Below are 18,696 nucleotides of genomic sequence, written 5' to 3' on the forward strand. Positions count from 1 at the left end.
AATCTGTTTCATTTGTATCCTGAATTTCTTCCATCAGTGTCATATAGTTTTCAGTGCATAAGTGCTGCATCTTAGTTAAATTTATTCCTGTAAATTTTACTCTTTTTGATGCAATTGTACGTAGAATTGTGTTTTTACTTTTTTCTTTTTTGTCTTTTTAGGGCTGTAACCACAGAATATGGATGTTCCCAGGCTAGGGGTCGAATTGGAGCTGTAGCTGCTGGCCTATGCCACAGCCCCAGCAACTCGAGATCCAAGCCAAGCCTGCAAACTACTACACCACAGCTCATGGCAAAGCCGGATCCTTAACCCACTGAGTGAGGCCAGGGATTGAACCTGTGTCCTCATGGATGCTAGTCAGACTTATTAACCACAGAGCCACAAGGGGAACTTCCCATGGATCTTATTTTTGACATACCTTTATGTTATCCTGGAGCTCTTTTGTGGAGATGTTGGACAAACCATGCGGCTCTGTGCTGTTCACCATGGCGATCATAGTGAGGCTTATACACACACGCTGTGACATTACCACAACATTACAGAAGAGCAGTAAGATAGCAATTCCGTAGCGAACGGAACAGAACTTTGGAACTGGAATGAAGAACATAAAGTTTAATACAGCTGAGGTAAAAACATACTTTACCTTTAGGAAGGGCCTCTCAGCAATTTGGACCGCTTGGTGTCAATTTAAAATTTTATTTTACTAACCGGCCTTTGAGAAATTATGATACAATAGGAAGATGTGAGACTGATCTTATAATTTCATACCCCCTAACACCTCATCCCTAATGGAATGTCCCAGAAAATTAAGCCAGTCCTCAAAGTACTTTGACTCATGTCTGTTTTAAAGGAACTGTTTACAAATATCCTTAGTTACACTTGAAAATAAATACCCTTAATAACAAAAAAAGCCCTTCCCTCCAGTAAACTGCTTTTGTCTCCACATTTACATGAATAATATGGTTGGGAAACTGATGCACATTTCCAAGTAACATTGCATTTAAAAAAAAAATGCAATGGGAGTTCCTGTCCTGGCACATTGGAAATGAATCCAACTAGGAACCATGAGGTTGTGGGTTCAATCCCTGGCCTTGTTCAGTGGGTTAAGGATCCGGTGTTGCCATGAGCTGTGGTGTAGGTTGAAGATGTGGCTTGGATCTGGCGTTGCTGTGGCTGTGGCATAGGCCGGCAGCTATAGCTCCAATTCGATCCCTAGCCTGGGAAGCTCCAGATGCCACAGGTGTGGCCCTAAAAGGAGAAAAAACAAAACAAAACAAAAAGCAAAAAAAAAAGCAGTGTATTTAAGGTAGTTTCAAGCTAGAATAATCAGTGTTATGTTGTTGTAAGGCCAAATAAATTCATCAAGAGTAGAACGTAGAAAGTCGAGAGAGGCATATATATGGTCATATGCTTTTGAATAAATATACTAATGCAATTCATTGGAGGAAAGTACAGTCTTTTCAACAAATGGCACTCAAGAGAAATAAAAATATGTGTCTACAATAGGCTGGTGCTGAAACATTTATAGCAGCTTTATTCAAAAATAGCTGAAGTGGAGTACCTGTCATGGCTCAGTGGTTAATGAACCCGACTAGTATCCATGAGGAAGCGGGTTCAATCCCTGACTTCACTCAGTGGGTTAAGGATCTGGCGTTGCTGTGAGCTGTGGTGTAGGTCACAGACACAGCTTGCATCCTGCATTGCTATGGCTGTGGTGTAGGCCAGCAGCTGTAGCTTTGACTCGACCCTTAGCCTGGGAACCTCCATATGCCTGGGGTGTGGCCCTAAAAAGACAAAAGACAAAAAAAATAGCTAATGTTTGGAATGGACAAACATACCGTAGTGTATTAATACAATGGATATTACTCAGAAATATAAAGGAAGCACTGATACACTGCACAATCTGGATGAATCACAAAGAAAATATACTCAAAGAAGATAAATGACAAAGAGTGCATGCTATTTTTATGTACATGATTTCTATCAATTTCAAAAATAGGCAAAATTCATTTATGTGACAAGATATTAAAATAGCAATTTCCTGTTGGTGAGGAGGACAAGGGACATAGTGAGACTCGAAAGTAGTGTTCTATGAGTCATGTTCATAAGGTTATTTTTAAAATTGAAATATAGTTGATACACAATATTAGTTTCAGGTGTACATCATAGTCATTCAATATTTTTATAGATTATTCTTCATTTAAATTATTATAAAATAATGGCTATATTTCTCTGTACTATACAAAATATCCTCATTACTTATTTTGTACATAGAAGTCTTTATCTCTTAATCCCCCATCCCCATCTTGCCTATTCCTCCCTTCTCTCTCCCCACTGTTAATTACTAGTTTGCCTCCATATCTGTCAATCTGTTTCTCTTTTATTTTTTTTATTCATTAGATTCCATATATAAAGGAAAATATAGAATATTTTTCTTTGTCTGACTTATTTCACTAAGCATAACACCCTCTATGTCCATCCATGTTGTTACAAATGGCAGAATTCCATTTTTAATGAATAATATTCCATTATGTGTATATGTATATATATACATATTCATATATACACACAAAACATCTTTTCTATCCTTTCATCTATTAATGGACACTTAGGTCACTTCTATATATCTTGACAATTGTAAATAATGAGGCTATGAACTTTGGGTCCATGTATCTTTTTGAATTAGTGTTTTAGTTTAAAAAGAAAGAAATCTTGCTAACAATATGGGTGGGTCTCAAGGGCACTAATCCTAGTTAAGTAAGACAGAGAAAGACAAATACTGTGTATTTCTTAAGTGTGGAATTAAAAAAAAAAAAAACCAACATCAAGCTTGACGTTCCTGTCATGTTGCAATGGAAACAAATCCAACTACAATCCATGAGGATGTGGGTTTGATCCCTGGCCTTGATCCCTCAGTGGGTTGGGGATCCTGCATTGCTGTGGCTGTGGCAGAGGCTGTCAGTTGCAGCTCTGATTCAACCCCTAGCCTGGGAACTTCCATATGCCACAGGTGTGGGCCTAAAAAGCAAAAAAAAAGAAAAAAATAAAAAAAAAATAAAGTTCACATATACAGAGAATGAATTAGTGATTGCCAGAGGTGGGATGGTGGGGTAGAGCAATGGGTTAAAGAGGTTAAAAAAAATCTATTGGAAATTATGTGGTTTAATGTCTAAATATCAAATGTTCCAGAAAAGGTTTGTGCCAAATAGATTTCTACAAATAAAATTGCATCTTAAAATAAGTAGAACTTGTTTCCGTGGGTTGAATTCATTATAACTCAAATAACTGTTATGGATCGGTGGTAGGTAGAATAATGCCCCCACACATTTCAAAAAAATGTGAAAAGAGAATCTATGATCGCATATCAAATTGGCATATATCCAAAAGCACACTTGCTGGTAAGCTTGCAAGAAAAGAGGAGGGAATCTGCATTGTTACAGCACAATGGAGGGTAATTTGGTGTTTCTTTAGTTCTATTTTTTTTTTTTTTTTTTTTTTTTTTTTGCCTTTTCTAGGGCCTGTCTAGCGGCATATGGAGGTTCCCAGGCTAGGGGTCTAATTGGAGCTGTTGCTGCTGGTCTACACCACACCAGAAACCTGATGGTTCCTAGTCACATTCCTTAACCACTGCGCCACGATGGGATCTCCCTTTAGTTCTATTTTTTAACTGTCTATGGTTGGGATAAAGTTAATATTGTTAATATTGTTAATATTGTTTCTAAAAATTCATTTGCTAGTTTTGAGATATTTTCTATGTAGGAACTATACATATAATGATGATTTTATTTTTTTTCCTATCCCCCTATCTTTAGTTCCATGGTCTCACTGGATCAGAACTACCAGTACATTATTGATGGCCTCAAGCATCCCTGGTTTTATGCCATTGTTCCTGATTTACACAGAATGATTCTAAAATTTCTACATTTTGGATAATGTTTGAAGGTTTTGTTATCAATGTGCTTTATGCGTTATAAAGTATATTTGTTTTCTATTGCCGTGTGAAAAAATTTTACACCTTTAATGGCTTAAAACAACAGCCATTTATTTGCTTACAGTTCTGTAGGTCAGAAGTTTTAGCCAGGTCTGGTTGGATTTTCCACTCCTGGTCTCAGAAGCTAAAATCAAGGGATCAGCAGCACAAGATGAGTTCTTGGCTGGAGATTCTAAGGAAGGATTTATTTCTGAGCTCACTCAGGTTATTGAAAGAATTCAGTTTTTTTCCAATTCAGTACTAAAGCTGCCGTTTCCCTGCTAGTTTGTCAGCTAATTGCTGCTCTCAGTTTTAAGAAGCTGTTCTCATTACTTGTCACATGGCTCCTTCCATCCCCAAAGCCAGCAAGGAAGAATCTCCTTTACACTTCAAACCTCTCTAACTGCTCTCTGACCCCTAGATTCAAATTTAGAGCTCATGTGATTAGATCAGTTCTACCTGGATAATTTCCCTCTTTCAAGATCAGCTGATTAGGAGCCATACTTAGATCTGCAAAATCGCTCCCAGCAGCATCTAGCTTAGGGTTTGCTAATTAGAGGAAGGCATGTGTACACCAGGGGCCAGAATCTTGTGGGAAATCTTAGAAATCTGCCTATTACAATTCACCCTGTGGTCACAGAATATCCATGTTCAGCCCATTGCAAAACATACTTACGTCCTCCCAAGGTTCCTAAAGGTCTCATGTCATTACAGAATCAACTTAAGTCCAAAATCTTACCAAAATCCTATTAGCTCAAACTTACAAAATTTTATCATCTACATAATTTACAACTTGTGTGGATGAGCCTTCATAAAAGTAATCCACCCCTGGGTACAGTATCTATCTGTGGATTTGTGAAAAAAATAAAGAGACAAATTGTATGCCCCCAATGGTGGGACAGGCACAGGATAACTGATACAGACATTCCAGTTCCAAAAGGGGAAAAATGGAGAGTAAAAAGGAGTCACTGATCCATAAGGGTTTTGAAATTCAGCTAGACAAATGTTAGATTTTTCTCAAGGCCTGGGAATAATCATTGTGGCTCTTGGCTCCACCCTCTGAGCTCTCTACTTCATCCTCTGCACTTTGGTTCACTCAAGACTGCAAAGGCACCATCTTAGAATTCTGCCTATCACATATTCATAGTTACCTAGCAGTTTTCACTGGGCGTAAATGTTTATCTCAAAGATATTTTTCTCTACCCGTTGAGGTTGATCATGTAGTTTCCTCTTTAATTTGTGTTGAATGGCAATTATCTACTTTCTAATATAAAACTATTCTTTCAGTCCCAAGATAAAGTACACTGTGTGATTTTTAAAAAATTTTTACAAACTGATTTTGTCTTGCTAATATTTTATTAGGGTTTTTGTGTCTTTTTATAGTACTGTTAATTTTACATTATATACTTGAAGCTATTTTATTTAGTTGCATTAAGTATTTCTTATATAATCCCACTAAATTGAATTTTAAATCATTACATACAAGTTTTGAAGACTGTTTGAAGCAGTAAGAGATTTGAAACAAATTAGATAAATCAGTAATTAAATTATATTCATTCCAATTCATATGCATCTCCAAAAAATGAAGAGCAAGATCCTTAGGTATAAATGTGGGATATGATTTAGATATATTGTTAAGTGAAAAAAAAGCATTATTGCCTGGAAAATTAGTTTTCTGGACTGATCTCCCTTTGTAAACAGATAAGCGTATCAGGTAAACTATATTTAAAATAACATTTCATTGAAAGTGTGAATGATCTGGCAGGAAAGATTCAGGCCAAAGGTCTAGTGAAGACAGAGTCCTCAAGGCATAAACCCATCAATGAAGGCAGATTTTTGCCCTGAAGACATTTGATCTCAGGGGTTTCTTCTACTTCCCAGGGAACAGGATAAACAGGAGTCAAATACAAAGACCTGGCAATGGGAAGATCTAGTAAGAGACCATCTCCCTAAATGTTTAGATGCTAAAGACTTACTGAGTAGGCAAAGGGTAAATGCACTGCCTGACATGTCCATGCAAACTGAAAAAAATTTCTGCCCTGTTTGAACCTTGGAACAGAGCAGAAGGAAAAAAAAAAGCCTCTGAAATTTAATCATCACCCAGCCCCTCATTTGACTTTAAACTCACTGTCCTTAGGTCATCTGAAAAACATCTCAAACCACGCTTGTATACACACATACCCAGGATGACTTGCTCCAAAGCTTTCTAAACAACCTCATTCTTTAAAAAAAATATCAAAAGGAAAAGGGAAGTGAATAGTCTTGGAAAGCTGAAGGAAATACTGGGAGAATCCCTAGAGGAGGGGAAAAGCCTCTACAAGGCAAAGGTGAAGCAATTCTTACTGCGTGTGAAGGATGACTTGTCATGGTCAGTTATCTGTGCCCTTTTGAGTTTTGTTCATTTTTTTCCCTCCACATTTCCCCAAGAAGAACATGAACTACTTCTAAATAAGTCGAGTTAAAAAATACATCATGCTGGGTGTTTGTTCCAAAGTGCTTGGGACTAAGTAAGAGTAGGATATTGAAGGTCAAATTCATAGAAATTTAGAACAAAAAGTATATCCCTGAACATATTTATCAGAAGAGAAAAGAAAACTCAAAGACTTGGAAAATGAACAAAGGGACAAACCCAAAAACCCTAAAAGGAAGAAAATGTCAAGAATAAGGACAAAAATCCTTATACACATACACCCCCCCACACACATATATACATTTATATATATACATATGTGTACATTTAAAAGCATGTAAACATTTATACATATAAACATATAAATGTTTATATCATTTACTTATTTTATATGTTCATGTATAAATATGAATGTAGATAAAAGGGATAATATAAAAATATCAAATATCAAAATTGATATACGAATATAAAATTTAATAGACTACTAACATTTATATAAATTGAAAAAGTATACAACCTGTTGCCCACCCCTTCCTCTGGGATTTTTGTCCCCATGACATGCACATAACTCTAATTTGACAGGAGTAATTCCTTATTATAGTTTTCTCCCTGCCCTACTCAAGATAAACAATTGATCTTAAAAAATATTCTGTAAAATCCAACTGTTGTTTTCCAAGGGTGCAAAGATTCAAGAACATTCATCCTGCCTCAGTTCCATCCATGGATACTGCCAAAATCATGGACCTCTTTCTGATATTCTCCATAAGCTGACAAGTGTATAAAAATCAAAATAACATACTATGTATCTTAAGATACATGGATTCTTTTTCTACAGGGTTTTTCTAATGGAAACCCATAACAGGGCTTGTGTTTTTCAACCCCATTTCCTGAACGCTTCTGAGATCTCTTACATTTATGGGGGGAAAAAAATCCTCTCACATGGAAACTATGCTGTCCTATTCAAGAAGAAAGCCTATATGATGGAACAGAAAATAATTCCTACCTTTCTTGGGAGGGACCTGGTTATCCATTAGCATAAGGGTGCTCCAGTTGCTTCTCTTCCTGCTGAAAAGTTTGTTCTCTATCCACTGCAAGTGCAAAACACATTGACATCAGCATAATGAAGGGAGGAACTGATCAAAATCCACCTACCACTCCTCTCTGATTTAAAACATTAATCAAAAGGAAACCTGATTTGTCACACTAGCACACTTTCAATTCTATCAACCATTTGCTCTGTTTTTTCACTTTTATTATATTTTTGTTGATTCAAAATATACAGAAAACCTGAAAACTATAGAAAATAAAAAATTCTGTCAAACCGTAACTCTACATCCAGTGAAGAAATCCCTCAAAAGTGAAAGAGAAATAAAGATGATCAAACAAACAAACCTGAGGGAATTTATTGCCAGGGAACCTATCCTGCAGGAATGTAAAAAGATTTTTCAGACAAAAGGAGATTGCTAAGGGTCAGAAACTTTGATGTATAACAAGAAAGGAAGAATGTCAGGAAAGGAATTAAAGGTAAAGTAAATTCTTTTATTTTTCTTATATCTTCATAGAACTAAAAGATCTGTTTTTTTAACAGTGCCCTTGTAAGGAGAGGCAAATAATTTGCTATGCCCTCCCCATTACCCTGGACAAATCAACCCCAGGTCTGCATTTGCTTGGGGGAAGCTCAACAGAGTGGGTGAATCCAACAAAGTTTTGACCGCATCAGCTTATGTGACACCAAAAAACACTTAAAATTCCTAGGACTGCATTTGCAAAATATTTTTAAATGAGTAATTTGCCAATCACCGTTATTACACATTGGAACATCTTTTGGAACTGCTCTTTATTTCAGTACACAAACAGACACACCACCACCATATGCACCACAAATACATTTATACATTGTCCATCTCATACACCACAGACACCATACAATGCACACTTTTCTTTCCTTGTCTTTTCATGTAACTCTCTACCTCACACTCACCCCTAGAAATATGTTTAATTTCCCTTGTAAAAAACCTGTGAAAATAAATATCTTTCCCCAAAATTTCCCAAGATAGCAAAATACCTTTGACAAGATCTCTAACAGAGAAGCCCACCTTATCCATCCTTCTGGGGAATTATACATTTTATTTTATGAGTTACATATAAGCATCTAATCACTAACCTGATTCAGGACAGACAAGCAATTCTTTCCTTGTGAAGACTTTCCTCACAACTTTCAAAAATCCAGAATTTCCAAATTTGCTTATTTCAGTCACCTAAATCCTTCACTATATCCTTTGATCTCCCTGGGTCAGTTAAAAACTTAATTTTTAACTTCACTTATATTCTTGCCTTGAATCTTCAGGGGAGGAGTGCTAGTGTTAAAATCATCCAATGAACTGGAGAATTCGTAGAGATATGCTAGTAATTTCATAACCATAATAGATACCCCCCAGTCTCTTTCCTTACAAGGAGTTAGAACCTGCCTGGTCCTTAAGTGTTCCCAGGATTTTTCTATTGAGGGTGGCTCTGCATGTACACTACTATTTGGAGAGGCATATTATGGCTTTCCCAATGTCTTATAAATTCTCTATTGGTTTCCCACTCCCCTTCCTCCCTCCTTTCCCTTCTGCCTCTTTTCCTCTTCTCTTCCTCTTCTCCTGCCCCCTTTCACCTTCCCTCTCCTTCCCTCTTCTCTCCCCACTTCATTTTTAACAAAGGTCACATCTGTTTGATATTCAAGCTACTCAGAAAGAGTATGAATTCCCTCATCACTTCTGCAATGACTTAAGTTCTCCTGGTTCAGCCTCCTGTCTATAGCTGTGCTTGGGAGCATCTTACCTTGGAACTCTTTGAAGGCAACCTCCTATCAGATAGGAATATCTAAGCCCTTAATGCAAGAATTTTGCACTATAGCTTCCTACATACTTAAGCATTTTTTTTTTTCCTTTTGGAGTTGCACTCACAGCACACAGTGGTTCCCAGGCTAGGGGTCGAATCAGAGCTGTAGCTGCCTGCCTATGTGACAGCCACAGCCACACTGGATCCAAGCCATGTCTGCAACCTATACCACATCTCATGGCAAAGCCAGATCCTTAACCTGCTGAGCTGAGGCCAGGGATTGAACCTGCATCCTCATGGATAATAGTCGGGTTTGGTAATCGCAGAGCCATAATGGGAACACTGCATTTTTGTTATCTTTTCAAGTGCATGTTACATGTTTGGCACACAAAAGATGCTTATAAATTAGTCATTTTCCTCTTAAAGCAGTACTGAAAACCTTCAACCCATTTGCTCAAGAGATTTTGATATCTTGCCATATTCAGCTGGAATTTTTTTCTTCTTCTGAAATCCATGAAAGTCTTATTTCCATTTGGCTATTCCAGGGTGTTTGCATTACTTGTCCTGTTTGTCATGAAGGCTGGCAATTTCTGTTATTTTCTGGGACAGGAGGCCTTTTATTGATTGGATGTCCCAGGTCAGCCATTGTTTAAGGTCCATGTTTCAAGTAAATAATGTTCCTATCAAGTATCAATATCCCCAGTTCTAGGTACTGATTACCTAGGAAGGAACCATTATCCTGATTGCTGGTCCCAAAGCTTTACACTGCTCTCTGATACGATTTGAAATTATTTCTGTATTCTACATCTAGATTCTGTGTTTTCCTTATCAAAATTTTTTTTCTTTTTAGGGCCACACCTGTAGCATATGAAGTTCCCAGGCTAGGGCTGAATCAGAGCTACAGCTGCCCACCACAGCCATGCAAGATCTGAGCTGCGTCTGCTACCTACACATCTCACCGCAACACAAGCTCTGAGCAACGCCAGGGATCAAACCTGCATCCTCATGGATCCTAGTTGGGTTTGTTATCACTGAGTCATGATAGGAACTCCTCTCAAATTTTTTTAATTTAACATTATGGAAAATTTCAAACATGTAAAAAATAGCCTGGTCTAATATAATCACATACCCATTCATCAGTTTCCACAATTTCCAATATTTGCCCATTTGATTTTCTATATATTCAATGGTTGTTTTCCATAGTATTTTAAAAGTAAATCTCAGACCTAATGTCATGTCAATTCTCTTATAAAAAGCACAGCATGGATATATGTTTCATTAGGACTTTAAAAAATATAAAATGCTATCAGCACATTTAATAAATAACTCAGTACAATCTAATTAAAGTTTTCTTTACTGCTTCAAAGTTATCAATTGATAATTTAAATGAGAATCCAAACAAGATCCACATATGGCACTTAATTGATATGGCTCATATGTTTCTTTAATTCCATAACAATTCTTTCCCTCATTTTCTATTTGCTGTTATTTAAAACAATAAAAATACACAGTCATTTGCAAAATGATGCTCATAATTTATCTGGTTAATTGCTTCTTGGGTCATAAGATGTATTTCTTCATCCCTTACATCCTGGCAACTGCTAGGTATGTAGATAGAGTTGGTTAGATTCAGAACAAGAATACATCCTAGTGGAGCTGGATGCTTTCATCATAGCATATTTTCTCACTTTTAGTGAAGTAAGATTGATCAGTGGGTTCAGCTATTCTCACTTTGACTTATCCACTAATAAAGCACTTATCAACCATTCACCTGTGGTTTTTAGCAGTTGCTAATGTTACCTAGACTTGTTATTTCTTTACAAGTTGCAAAATGGTGATTTTTGTAATTCTATCATGACTTCATTTACGAGCTGGAATTTTCTACAAAATAGGAAGTTCACCTTATCAAATATTTAGTTACCCTGAAATATAGATTTAATAGGAAAGTTAGGATACCTTATAAAATTTCAGAATAATTTAGTGCCTTAGTAAGGCAACCAAGTAAAATTATGACCTCATGGAATTTATTTGAAGTATTTCAATCCATCACAGTCCTTATTCTTTTTTGATGCTCAAACTGTCTCTTCTTTGGCCAGTAGGAGTCCCTCTAAGCTGATTCTTGCGTCATTACGACATGACCTTAGTGGTCTTGGATAGCTTGTTTTCTAGCACAAAAAAACTTTTCTAGGGTCCTCTTAGGTGTTTTCTGTTCTCAGACCTGGACTTTAAGGAGTGCTGGTACACTTCAGAATGAAATAATATTTAGAGATCACACTCTGGGCACTGGGGTACTCATTACTTCTAGGCCTTTTCAGTGGAAGAACTAGAAAAAGTGTGTGGGTTTTTTTTTTTTTTTTTTTTTCTTTAGGAAAATAAGCTATAGAGAGTAGGAGAAGACAGTAAAGCAGTATGATGTGAAGTTCACCTACTCCCACAAAAACCCTGAAAATACAACTAACATGTAGAATGATTTGCACAGAAAATTTGATGAAGGCTGGTAAAAGACCTCAGGAAGTAAAAGAGCAAGAAAATCTTCACAAAACAAGGTAGGACAAAAGAAAGAAGAAAAAGGAAAAGAGAAAATGAGAAAGGAAGTGGGGTGGGACCAGCACCACTAGGAAGGAGCTGGTAAAGAAAAGCTCCTGCACCCTGGGAAGTCCCCTCACTGGTGAGGAGATCACCTGTGACAGAGGAGTAACTTTAGCATCTCAAAAGACAACCCAGTATTTGGTTTAAAACAGTTAAAATGGAAACAGTCCTGCACAAATGGTCAGTGCTACCGTCCTGCCCTTCCTAGCCTGAGATGATTTTCGGCTTGTGTGGGCAGGGGTGGGCTTTGGAAATCAGACTTAGAACTGGGACTACCTGTTCTGGGGGTTAGGAGGGTGGGATAGGGTTGGCTGTGAGGAAATGGCCTGGAGGGACTAGAATCAAAGGAAGTTACATTCGAGGGCATAAGCTGAGGAAACTGGGATAGGTCTGGAGGCCAGGTGCCATTGTTTGGAGTTGCTGGAAGGAAAGGGCATGATCCACCACTACAGCTGTGCTCTCTGCACCTGCTGTCAGGCAGGAGGACACTGCCTACTGCAGCTCCAGCTCTAGGGACAATAGTTCAAATAGCTGCTGCTCAGCAATGGGAAGAACAGCCTCCACCCCCCATCATGGCTGCAGAGAGCAATCCCACAAGCCTCCTGGCAAGGGGAGGGGCCAGAGGAATGACATCCACTCCTGTAGCTACAGAGAGTGCTCCCACAAGCTGCCCAACAAAGGGAGGGACCCCAGGAATGGCTATAGAGAGCTCTCAAGAGAGCTACCTGGCAAAGTGAAGAGCCATGGAAGTAGCTGCTGACTGCCAGCTACAAGGAATGGTCTTGAGAGCTGCCAGATAACAGAGAAGTCATGGGAGCCACTTCCACCACCCCCAACCCCACCAAGAGTAGTCCTGAAAATGGTCAACCACTGCTACCTCCCCTCATGGACCCCACACCTAGCAGTCATCTGGTCCAGAAGAGGTACTGTGGTACTGGAGCTCCCACCACATGCTCTGGGTACATTTGAGCTGCCACCACCTCCTGAGAACTCCAGGGCTGGGCACCAGCTGCTGCATCTATACACCTGCTTGTCAAAGGGACCATAAACATAAAAAGTTAGACAACGAGACAGCAGAGAAACATGTTCTAGATGAAGAAGCAAGATAAACACACACATAAATAAAGAGGAGATAGGCAATCTACCTGAAAAGGAATCCAGAGTGATGATAGTAAAGATGATCCAAGATCTTGGAAAAGAACTGAGGCACAGATCGAGAAGTTACAAGAAGTGTTTAACAAGATCTAGAAGATTTAACGGAACAAACAAAAAATGAATAGCACAATATCTGAAACAAAAAATACACTAGAAGGAATAAATATCAGGATAACAGAGGCAGGAGAGTGAATAAGTGAGGTGGAAATCGCTCTCGAAGAAAAGAGAATGAAAAGAACTCAGGAGAATCTAAGTGACCTCTGTACAACATTAAATGTACCAACATTCTCATCATAGGGATTCCAGAAAGAGGAGAGGAGAGAGAAAGGGCCATAGAAAATATATGAAGAGATTATAACTGAAAATTTCCCTAATATGGGAAAGGAAATATTCATTCAAGTTGAGGAAACAGAGAATCCCATACAGGATAAACCAAAGGAGAAATACAGTGAGACACATACAATCAAACTGACAAATACAAAGAAAAAATATTAAAACCTTAGGGAAAAGTAACAATTAACATACTAGGGAAGTCCCTGTAAGGATAAAACTTGACTTTTCAGCAGAAATTCTGTAAGCTAGAAGGGAGGGACAAGATATATTTAAGGTAATGAAGGAGAGGAACCTAGAACCAAGAATACCTATCAAGGCTCTCATTCAGAGACAATGAAATCAAAAGCTTTACAGAGAAGTAAAAGCTAAAAGAATTCAGCACCACAAAACCAGCTTTACAACAAATACTACAGGAGCTTATCTAGGTTGAAAAGAAAAGGCCACAACTAAAAATGAGAAAATTATTAATGTGAAAGCTCACCAGTAATGGCAAACATACAGTAAATCACATAGGTGTCACATACAAATAAGATATCAAAACCAACACTTGTGAGACAAGGAAAGTACAAGCTCAGGAAATTGAAAACACATTTGAAATTAAGGAAACCAGCAACTTAAAATAATTTTGCATATATTCAGAATGCTGTATCAAAACCTCATGAGAACCACTAACACAAAAAGGTCTATAAACACACACATTAAAAAAGAAAAAGCAATCCAAATACAACACCAAAGATACTCATCAAATCACAAGAGAACAAAACAGTAAGAGAAGAAAAAAGTTCAAAATCAACAAATCCAAAACAATTTAAAAAATGACAGTAAGTACATATGTATCAATAATTACTTTGACTGTAAATGGATAAATGCTTCAACTAAAAGACAGACTACCTGAATGGATACAAAAACAAGACCAGAATATACTCTGTCTACAGGAGACCCACTTCAGATCTAGGGACACACATAGACTTAAAGTGAGGGGATGGAAGAAGATACTCCATTGCAAATGGAAATCAAAGAAAGCAGGAGTCTCAATGCTCATATCAGACAAAATAGGGTTTAAAATAAAGAATGTTACAAAAGACAAAGAAGGACATTACCTAATGATCAAGGAAGGGATCAATCCAAGAAGATATAACAACTGTAAATATATTTGCACCAAACATAGGAGCACCACATTATATAAGGCAACTGCTTACAGGCAAAAAAAAGGAGAAATTGACAGTAATACAGTAATAGTAGGGGACTTTTACACCCCACTTACATCTATGGACATATCATCCAAACAGAAAAATCAATAAAGAAACACAGGCCTTAAATGACACATTAAGATAAACATTATACCAGACAGACTTAATGATATTTATAGAATCTGCCATCTGAAAGCATAATACTCCTTCTAAAGTGCATATAGAACATTCTTTAGGGTAGATTGCATCTTGGGCCATAAATAAAACCTCACTAAAATTTAAGAAAATTGAAATCGTATCAAGCATTTTTTTCTGACCACAACACTATGAGAATAAATATCAACCACAAGAAAAGAAAATCTGCAAAAAATATAAACACATGGAGACTAAACAATATTCTACTAAACAACCACTGGATCACTGAAGAAATCAAAGGTACCTAAAGACAAATGACAATGAAAATACAACAGTCCAAAACCCATGGGACACAGCAAAAGCAGTTCTGAGAGGGAAGTTTATAGCAATACAATTTCAGTTCAGGAAATAATAAAAGTGCCAAATGAACACCTAAAGCAACTAGAGGAAGAACAAAAAAATAAAACCCAAAGTTAGAAGAAAGAAAAATTCAGAACAGAAAAAAATATGAGATAGAGACAAAGGAAATAGAGAAGATCAATGAAATTAAAAGCTAGTTCTTTGAAAAGATAAAATTGATAGAACTTTAGCAAGACTCATCAAGAAAAAAAGGGAGGAGGCTCAAATCAATTAAAATTAGAAATGAAAAAGGAGAAATTACTGGCACCACATAAATACAAAGTATCATAAGAGACTACTACAAACAACTATATGCCAATAAAATGGGCAACCTAGAAGAGATGGACAAATTCCAACACTGAACCAGGAAGAAACAAAAAATATGACTAGGCCAGTCACAGTAACAAAATTGAAAATATGATTAAAAAAAAACACTTCCAAAAAGCCAAAGTCCAGAACCTGATGGCTTCAGAGGTAAATTCTATCAAATATTTAGAGGAGTTAATACCTATCCTTCTGAAACTCTTCCAAAAACTTGTAGAGGAAGAAACACTCCCAACACATTCTATGAGTCCACCATCACTCTGATACCGAAACCAAAGACACCACACAAAAGAAAGCTACAAGCCAATATAGTCAATGGACATATATGCAAAAATCCTCCACAAAATATTGGCAAACTGAATAGAATACATTAAAAGATCATACACAATGATCAAGTGGGATTTATCCCAGGTATGCAAGAATTTTTCAATATACACAAATCAATGTTATATACCACATCAACAAACTGAAGAATAAAAGCCATATGATCCTCTCAATAGATGCTGAAAAAGCTTTTGACAAAATTTAACATCCATTTATAATAAAAAAAAATTCTCCAGAAAGTTGGCATATAGGAAACTATCTCAACATAATAAAGGCCGTATATGACAAACCCACAGCTAACATCATCTCATTGGTGAAAAGCTCAAAGAATTTCCTCTAAGATCAGGAACAAGACAAAGATATCCACTCTTATCACTTTGATTCAACAAGTTTTGGAAGTCCTAGCTATGGCAATCAGAGAAGAAATAGAAAAGGAATCCAAATTGGAAAAGAAGAAGTAAAATTGTCACTGTTTGCAGATGACATGATATTATACACATAAAACCCTCAGGAAGCTACCAGAAAACTAGAGCTCATCAGTGAATTCAGTAAAGCTGTAGTGTACAAAATTAATACACAGAAGTTTCTTGCATGTCTATAACTTAACAACAAAAGATTAGAAAGAGAAATTAAGGAGACAATCCCATTTACCATCAAAAATAATAAAATACTTAGGAATAAACCTACCTAGAGAGACAAAAGACCTGTACTCTGAGAACTATAAGATGTTGTTGAAGGACATCAAAGATGAAACAAAAGATGGAAGTGTATACCATGCTCTTGGATTTGAAGAATCAATGTCATCAAAATGACTATACCACCCAAGGCAATCTACAAATTCAGTGCAATCCCTATTAAATTACCAGTGGCATTTTTTTTCACAGGCCTAGAACAAAAAATTTTTAAATTTATATGGAAAGACAGAAGACCTTGAATAGCCAAATCACTCTTGAGGAAGAGAAACAGAGCTGGAGGAATCAGGCTCCCTGACTTCAGACTATAATACAAAGCTGCAGTCATCAAAAAAAGTATGGTGCTGGCAAAACAAAACAAAAACAAACACAGAAATACAGATCAATGGAACAGGATAGAAAGCCCAGAAAAAAACCCACACATCTATGATCAATTACTCTATAACCAAGGAGGCAAGGATAGACAATGGAGAAAAGACAGTCTCCTAAATAAGTGGTGCTGGGAAAACTCGACAGCTATAAGAAAGAATGAAATTAGAACACTCTCTAACACCATATACAGAAATATACAAAAATAAACCCAAAATAGATTAAAAATTTAAAAACTCCTAGAGGAAAATAGAGCACTCTGACATAAATTGCACCAGTATCTTTTTTGATCCACCTCCTAGAGTAATGAAAATAAAAGCAACAATAACAAATGGGACCTAATTAAAAGCTTTTATATAAAAAAGGAAACCATTAATAAAACAAAAAGACAATGACAGAATGGGGAAAAAAATCTTTGCAAGTAAAGTGACCAAGGGATTAATCTCCAAAATATGCAAACATCTCATACAGCATTATATCTCCCAAAAAAACCCAATTAAAAAATGGTCGGAAGATCTAAATAGACATTTCTCCAAAGATAGATAGGAGGCTCAAAAGCACATAAAAAGATACTCAAAATAACTAATTATTAGAGAAATGCAAATCAAAACTATAATGAGGTATCACTTCACAGCAGTCAGAATGGCCATCATCAAAAAGTTTCTGAACAGTAAATGCTGGAGGGGGCATGGAGAAAAGGGAACTCTCCTACATTATTGGTGGGAATGTAAGCGGATGCAGCCACTATGGAGAACAACATGGAGTTTCCCTTAAAAAAACTAAATATATAACTACCATATGATCCAGCAATCCAAGTCCTGGAATTTATGGAGAAATTCATAATTCAAAAAGATGCTTATACTCCAGTGTTCACTGCAGCACTATTTATAATAGCCAAGACATGGAAGCAACCTAAATGTCCACTGACAGATAAATGGATAAAGAAGATGTGGTATGGATATAAAATGGAAAATTACTCAGCCATAAAAAAATAATGCCTTTTGCAGTAATGTGGATGGACCCAGAAATTATACTAAATGAAGTTAAAGATCTAAGATCACTCATATGTGGAATACACTATAAATGATACAACTGAAGTTACAAAATAGAAACAGACACAATGATTTTTGAGGCCTAACTTATGTTTACCAAAGGGGAAACCAGGTGGGGGGTATAAATTAGGGGGTTGGGATTGGTATATAAACACTACTTTATGTAGAATAGATGGGTAGCAAGGACCTACTGCATAGTACAGGGAAATTTACTCAGTACCGTGTAGTAAGCTGTGTGGGAAAACAATCTGAAAAGGAATGGATATATGTATACTGATTTACTTTGCTGTATGCCTGAAATCAACACAACTTTGTAAGTCAACTATATTCTAATAAAATTTTTAGAAAAGAAAGTTATGAATTCTGTCAAATATTTCCAGTTCATAGAGAATGTTAGAATGATTTTGTAAAGTTCCTTAATTTTATACTCTTGCATTTTTCCCTTATGTTGAGCATCTTGGTTCTTTCTGAACGTAATTACTTTTCTTGCTTTATTATAAAATGCTCACATTAACATCAACATACCATTAATATTACCAAAATAAATTTGTTGCTTCTCTTAGCAGCAGACCTTGAGATTAAGATTTCTAAATATCTATTAAACAGGCAGTATTTTCAGACAAAAAATAGAATAAAAACAGCAGGGAAATAGGGAACAGGGCAAAGAAAGAAGACTCAACAAGGGTGTGGTAATAAGCAAAACCTGGAGGAAGGTAATTTGGAGTTAATTCTGCAAGGGAGCAATGGACACAGCCTAGGCCGTACCTCAGAGTTTTCCTAATCAAGGCTAAAGGAAGTATTTCTGTGACAGCCTCTAGCAATCACTGGCTGCCTCTAGGAGGTCCTGAGTCCCCAGGCACTTCTATCTTTCAGTGATAACAGGTCAAGTAGGTTCCAGCAGCCCAAGGACAGCCCTCAGACCAAGTGAGAG

At 36.8% G+C, this 18,696-nt stretch overlaps 1 protein-coding gene across 8 annotated transcripts in view; it reads right to left on the reverse strand.

Moving 5' to 3' along the window:
- Positions 1–18,696, reverse strand: part of SLC17A1 (solute carrier family 17 member 1) — a 66,388-nt gene that overhangs the window by 43,196 nt on the left and 4,496 nt on the right. For 7 of the 8 annotated variants that reach the window (XR_002345589.1, XR_002345588.1, XM_021098314.1 and 4 more), the window contains 2 exons: positions 7,384–7,468; positions 419–591 (listed from right to left, as the gene is read on the reverse strand). Coding sequence is in view for 6 of the 8 variants with exons in the window: in XM_021098311.1 (XP_020953970.1) it covers positions 419–591; positions 7,384–7,468 (258 nt within the window). In the remaining 2 variants the exon portion in view is untranslated. 8 annotated transcript variants of the gene reach the window in all.

Source organism: Sus scrofa, chromosome 7, assembly GCF_000003025.6.
Source record: "Sus scrofa isolate TJ Tabasco breed Duroc chromosome 7, Sscrofa11.1, whole genome shotgun sequence".
Classification (NCBI taxonomy): Eukaryota; Metazoa; Chordata; class Mammalia; order Artiodactyla; family Suidae; genus Sus; species Sus scrofa.